A 6,792-nucleotide genomic window follows, 5' to 3' on the forward strand; every position below is an offset into this window, starting at 1 on the left:
GGCCGAGTCCCACAGACCCCAGACCCCAGAGCAGCTCCCACATACCTGGCAGTCCGCCTCAGGGCCTGCTCCTGCCAGCCGGCTCTGCGCGGGCACAAAAAGGACGAGACGGGCGTGAGATCGCGCATGGACGGGCAGGGTGGGGAGAGAGGACACTCTGAGACCTGGGGCCTGGGAGGTCAGACAACAACCTGTGCCCGCGGGGTGAGGTGTGGAACCTTTCATCTTTTGGGGGGCTTTGGGACTTCGGCTTGAGGGAGGGGGCGAGACCTGAGGAAAGCTCCAAGCTGGAGAGTCTGTCTATCCCAAGGGCAAGCTGATTTAGGCTCCCCACTGTGGGCCACCACAGATGCCTTCACACAGACACGCACTGCATCCATACATTCTGACAACACATCCCCCATCTGTCCCCATACTGCTCCTGCCCAGACCTCACTTCTGCCATCACTCTCCAAGCCTCTCCCAGACAAGACTTTCCCCTTCCCAGCCCCACCACTCCTCTCCTCAGCCAAACCATCTCCTGCTCCCCCGGGGACCATCACACCCTTCTCTGGGCTCCTTAGAGCATCCAGGGTCCCTTGAGCATCCTCAAGTACCTCTGACCCTCATTACATCAAAAGATTGCCTCAAGGCTCCCTCACCACTGTCTGAGCCCTCTAGCCCCCATTCTTGGGGTCCCTGTTCCCAGGAAGCAATATAGAGTAGTACTAAATGCAAAGTCTTTGGAATCAGAGAAGCCTGGGTTTGAATCCTTCCCAGCTTTGTCACTTCCTGTATATGACTTTGGATAAGTGACTCAACCTCTCTGCGCCTCAGTTTTCTCCACTGTAAAGTGGGCACAATAAAGATCTCAAATCAGAGTGGTTATGCAGATTCAATGAATATATGCCAGAAAGCACTCTGCACAGTGATCACTGCTGACCACAGAAGAGCTCAAGAGATGGAGGCTGTTTTGTAAGGTCTTGTCATCATTTTCAGGCTTCTACTCATTCCTGGGGTGCCCGACCATGCCAACTCCCCTCACCGTTCTCGGGGTGCTCCATCTCTCCTATGCTGCCATCAGGGGTGGTGCGCTCATAGTGATCCTCAGGCAGAGCCAGGGGACCCAGTCGGGGCCCTGACGACGACTTGCTGGATGGCGTCTCAGACTCCTCCAGGCCACTATCGTAGTAACTATGCTGGGACGGGTCCTGGAGCTCCTGAGCCTGGCTGGTGGCGGAGAAGGTGACGCGGCGGTGAGGTAACTGCGGGGAGAGGAAATGTCACTGCTGGCCGGCCAGCCTGCCCCACGGGCCCACCACCACACCAGGCTGCAGCCCCAGCCAAGCCTACACCCAGAGCTTCTAGTCCTCTAGGCCTCAGCAGCAACCAAGAAGAGGCCCAGCCCCCCAGCACAGCACAGCCCCCCAGAAAGCAGACACCTTCACAGAGGACTGCCCTTCATTCTAGGACAGCTCCCAGGACAGCCAGGACCACACACTGGAAGTCCTAACACAGCACAGGCCCCAGTGTTATGATAGCCCCCAGGCCAGCAACGATAAGCCTAATCCAGTACAACCACTTGTTAGAGCACAGCTTCCCAGTATTGGCACAGCCTCTCTCATTCCAGACAGCCAACACCAAAATAGCACAATACCAGCCAACTCCCCTAATTCCAGCATAGCCTCTAAACACCAGCAAGCCTCCAGTTTCTAGAACAGCTCCCTGAAAGCAGGACACACTCCTCATTCCAAAACAGCTCACCAATACCAGAACAGTTCCCTAATTTCCAAATAGCAGCTTCCAGACTCCAGCTCCTCACCTGTTTCATTGCTCCATAACTTCCTACTGCCTCCATCCAGTGGGGTTGCTAACGGCTTTCTGAGCTTCTGTTCCTCACCCCTGGTCTGCAATGCCCCCTGGTCTGTAATGCCATAGGCAGGACTCCCTGCTGAGTCCTCTCCCACTCAGCCCCTGTCCCCACTTGTTCCCCTTCAGAGAGGCCTGGGAGTGGAAAAAGGTGGGAAGGAAGAAGGAAAAGGAGCCTGATAACAAATCAGGGCACCTTGGGGGTGGGGTGGCAGAACAATGGAAACTCCCCAGCCCTCCATATCAGGAAACAGTATTACTGGAGAGGGCAGGGCCCAGGAGGACCTGGGCATAGGAGGGGGAGGCGGCATCCATCAGGGATTCAGAAGACTGGCTTCAGATGGAGACTCCTTCTAGGAAACAGGAAGGAGCTTCTGGGAGGGGCTGCCGGCTTGGTGGATTCAGGATTTAGACTGGGAGCTGGGGTCGGGGGAGTGCAAAAGTGACAGGCTGCTCCCAGCCAGCAGCTCCGTCTGCCTGCCATGGGTTAATGATCATCCCAGGAACCTGGCAACCTCAGCCTGGAACTTGGCACAACCAACCAAGCACCCAAACACCCACCTGGGACTACCACTGGTTCTCCTACCAACCAGAAATTAGGAGTTGTGGAGGGTGAAGACCAAGGGCCCCTGGAGGCCAGGGGTGGGAGCAGCCCATGCCCAGGCCCCTGCTGATGAGTCTCCAGGTTCCCTCTAATCCTCTGACTTTGTGCTGCTTTGTTCTTAAAACTCTCAATAGGAGGTTATTGAGATGGAAGGTGGTCCAGGTTTGCAGACCCACCCTCCTGATACCATAGACAATTTGTGTCCCATTCAAGGCAGCTGGGGTGGGGGAGGGCGTCAGCACAGGGAGCTGCCTGCCCACCCTGCCTCCCACTCCATCTTCAGGCACAGGCAACCCTTCTTGAGATCCATGTCGGGATCCAAAACACTGAAAGGTCTGGGTGATAACAGACAAGATCTCCCAAACTGACCTGACGATAGGTTCCAGGAGCTCTGGGAGGCACAGAGTAGCCCGGCTATCAAATGTTTTTTTCTTCACAGTTTTCTTTTTAGACATTAGCCAGCAGCTCTCCGTCCCTGCAGAACCTGTGCCTGGTAATCCAAGCTGCAATCCTGCCTCCTGGAATACACATTACTTGGTCTTTTTCTATGATGCTTTTCTTTAAAATGGAGGGTTGGGTCATACTCAATACTAAATATTCCCTATAGTTCTATGACTATCAAATTTTAAAAAGTCTAGGGACTTCCCGGCAGTCCATTGGTTAAGATCCCACACTTCCACTGCAGGAGGCGCAGCTTCAGTCCCTGGTTGAGGAACTAAGATCCCACATGCTGTGCAGTGTGGCCAATAAATAAATAAATCTTAAAAGCCTATGTCCAAAATCTGTCTCAAACACCCCAGTCCAGAAGTTCTAGACACTTCCTGGATATTTCTAGTTGGTGTCCCCATGGACCCTTCAGATTCAACGTGCCTGAAACCAAATTCTTTTTCTTCAGTCAGCTTCTGCATGGGCAATGATCTTACCATTATCCCCCTTATCCAGACTCAGAAGGATGGTATCTATCTGGAAATCTTGGTAGCTCTCCCCTCACTCCCCACCCCTACCCCACATCCAATTATTCCTTGAGTCCCGTGGGTCTTTTCTCCAGAACGTCAGCCTGATCCATCCATCCATTATTCCCTTCGCCACCATCCTTGCCTAGACCTTAGGGGTTCAGTCCTGTACCTTCACCTCTACCAACTTAAATCCATCATACACTCCAGTGAACTTTCTAAAACTCAGTTCACCCCAAATTCAAGAGCTTTCAGGGGCTCCTATTTTCTCTAAGGAACTTTTGACAAGGCATCTATGTCCTCTATAGCCTACACCTTCCAATCTCCTGTTTCAGCTCCCCACTCCATCCTCCATTCCGTTCAGAGTCCCCTCTCTGCCCTCTCCCTGCCTCCAGCTTGTTGACACTCACTCCTGCCTCAGGGACTGGCTCAGCCTCCCGTCCATCTCCTGCTCCTCACTTCATGAAGAGCTGGTTCAGGTGCACATTTCCCTCTCAGGAGCCCACTCCCATGTCTTCTCATACTACATGCCTCAAAGAAAGGGAGGGGACACCATGGTCAAATAAATGTGGAAAACCCAGAGTTATACAAAGCTTAACAGTTTCTCCCTTCTTGCAGAACTTTGTAGAGCCTTTATTAGGTTAATCTGAACTTAGTCAAAAAGTGCATAATGGAAAATAGCAGACTCTGGCAACCAGATCTTGTGATGATTTGAATTTGACTCCATCGCTACCTGGTTTTCATTTCTGTAAAATGACCTACTCACAAAGAGTTATGAGCGTTGAATGAGCTAATTCACATAAAATGCTTAGCATGGTACGTTGCACCTGGTAAGGACTCAAAAAAAAAAAAAAAGAAAGCGAGTAGTGGCAGAACAAGTTGGGAAAAGCTTTTCTACGTGGCATTCTCACTGGCGAGAAGCAACACCAAGATTCTCAACTGCCTCATCTTTTCACTTGTATGTCTTGTAGAAATATGACCATTTTTCCCTCAGGGTCTAGCACAGTGCTAAGCACACAGTAGGGATTCAGCCTATGTGTTTTGATGATAACAGCGGTATCATGACTTGGTTATGTTCAAATGTGCAGTGTGGCTCCATCCCTGGGTTGGTCTGGAGCCGAGTAAAGGATAATCCCTCAGACTTCGGAAAAGAAAAAGAGATGAAAGAGCTACAGGAACAGAAGAATGAGGGAGAGGCAGCGGCAGCAAGGAGAGGAACAAGAGAGAAAGGATGATTGGTCAGGAGCTGCCGGAGGCCACCCGAGAGATGCTTATTCGTCCAGGAGAAATGAGATGAAACCAGATTTCACTTCCCCATGCCCCACTCCTCCAAAACCCCCAGGATTTTCACTTTGGGGGTGCTCCAGGGCGTTGGGGAGTTTGTGGACCGAATCAGAATAGAGAGCTGGCGCCTTGGACCTCCTGGGAGTGTCTCAAGCCTCTTCAGTTACCATGGACACAGGTTGCCTCTGGCCTCAGAGACTCCCCCAGGACCTGAGTCCCCTCACTCTGACTTTAGCCTCCTCCTTGGGCACAGCCAGCGACAGGGCAGACCCAGGAGAGCAAGAAGTGAGAGACGGAGAGAGAGAGAGTGAATGAGAGCTAGCAGCTAAGGGTGGCCAGAGCAAGGAGCTGAAGGAAGGGAAGGGAGAGGGCCATCTAGGGTGCCTCAGCCCAGGTCCGGGGACACAGAGCAGGTCGGCCCACTGCACTGGAGGATTCCCTCCCCTCTCCCTGGGCCCGCCCTCCCGGCAGCCCAGGCTGGTGACCCTGGTGGGAAGACAGGGCAAAACAGGCTAATTGCTGCGTGTTGAGTGGTACAGGGATGAAGAGGCTGGGAAAGGGACTTGGGAAGATCTTGCCTCTAGGGAAGTTGCCTAGTATAATTAAAAGGTTCTGTGCCTTTACCTGAGGCAGCCAGACTGCACTCCACCTACCTCTACCAGCTGCTCTGGTCTGAGCTCTATTGGGAACTGCTCAGTCTGCACAGAGGGGAAAGGTCAAGTCTTAGTCAGTGGAGAAAGGTCAGGACTTGGGTGTCTCTCCACCCGCTTTCTTGATGAAGGGCATCATTCCCAGGGAGGCCTCACAAACATGAGGGGAGGTGGACTTCCCTGGTAGTACAGTGGGCAAGACTCTGTGCTCTCAATGCAAGGGGCCCGGGATTCGACTCCTGCTCAGGGAACTAGATCCCACATGCTACAACTAAGACCTGGCCCAGCCTAAAGAAATAAATATTGTTTAAAAAAAACCACTAAAAACCACGAGGAGAGGGATACACTGCTGGACACACTTCTTTTTGAAGGGTGCTTCACCCAGACATGGACTCGGTCATGGTCATGGGTTGGTGGGGGAGAAGGTGATCAATTAAGATACGGTTGGCAGAGAGGTGCAGGTCTGGGACATGGGGAGGGACAAAGAGCAGGGATGGGGACACTGAGGCAGGACCTCCAGACAAAGGTTTGTTTCCAGTCTCTCTCACTTCTTCTCTCACTTCCAGGAAAATAAGAAACCAAAACTCCAAAAATAGAGAACTTTATTATCAGGGGGAAGTGTTTGGGATGGGGGAAGAGGAATGGGGGGCCCAGCCCAGGAGTCTGGGGTGGGGAAGAGGGTAACACACAGTACACAGAGAAGGCACAAAGGGGGGCCCCCCTCCCTGACAGAGTCCCCACCTGGTTACCCACCAGGGCCCAGGTCTCCCTGTTTCCCCTTCAGAGAAGCACCCATGGCTGGTCTCAGACAGAGATCCAGGTTTGAAGGAGACTTAAGTCTCCATTTCCCTCCACGCTTCTGCCTCCAAACCCTTCTGCTCCCCTGCCCATCAGCCCCCACCTGCAGCACCCAGCATCTGGTCCTGTCCCAGGATGTAACAAACCACAGGCCTCTCCCAGTGGGGAGGGGCAGTGGGTGGGGGGACACAGAACGCACCCTCCATTTTCACTGGGCCCAGCCCTCCAAGCCTGGGTGAGGCAGCAGGGTCATTGCCGGTCCCAGCGTTCCCTGACGTTTGGTTCCACCTCCCACCATTGCCTTGGGCTGGTGAGCAGAGCAGGTTCAAGACACCAGCTCCGTCACTCCCACACCTCGGTCCAGATGGCCCCATGGTAGGGGTGGGGTGGGGGCTGGGGCGTGCTGAGCCTCAAGGGCTGGCCTACCTGCTTGCTGGGGTATTTGGGGGGGTTGGTGCGGTAGCTGTAGTCGGAGTACTGCTCAGAGCCCGTGGACGTCGTGTCCCCGGTGCCCACGAATGTGTTTGCAGGCGGCAGTTCCTGCACCACCTGGTGCTTCTTGGAGGCGGAGGGCGACTGGGGCTGCAACTGGATGGAAGGCAGTGGGGAATTAGAGCGATAGTGGCGACCCAGGTCAGGGCTGCCTGGGGGGTGG

General features: G+C 53.7%; 1 protein-coding gene across 1 annotated transcript in view; it reads right to left on the bottom strand.

Moving 5' to 3' along the window:
* The window catches only part of PCDH1 (protocadherin 1), a 22,080-nt gene that overhangs the window by 2,354 nt on the left and 12,934 nt on the right, over nt 1-6,792 (bottom strand). Inside the window, exons 4-6 of the mRNA XM_010850402.1 lie at nt 6,564-6,781; nt 1,025-1,244; nt 46-84 (exon numbers count right to left, since the gene is read on the bottom strand). Coding sequence (XP_010848704.1) covers nt 59-84; nt 1,025-1,244; nt 6,564-6,781 — 464 coding nt within the window. The 3' untranslated portion in view covers nt 46-58. The remainder of the gene's footprint in view (nt 1-45; nt 85-1,024; nt 1,245-6,563; nt 6,782-6,792) is intronic.

The sequence above is a fragment of the Bison bison genome, unplaced genomic scaffold (genome assembly GCF_000754665.1).
Source record: "Bison bison bison isolate TAMUID 2011002044 unplaced genomic scaffold, Bison_UMD1.0 scf7180017864291, whole genome shotgun sequence".
Lineage (NCBI taxonomy): Eukaryota > Metazoa > Chordata > Mammalia > Artiodactyla > Bovidae > Bison > Bison bison.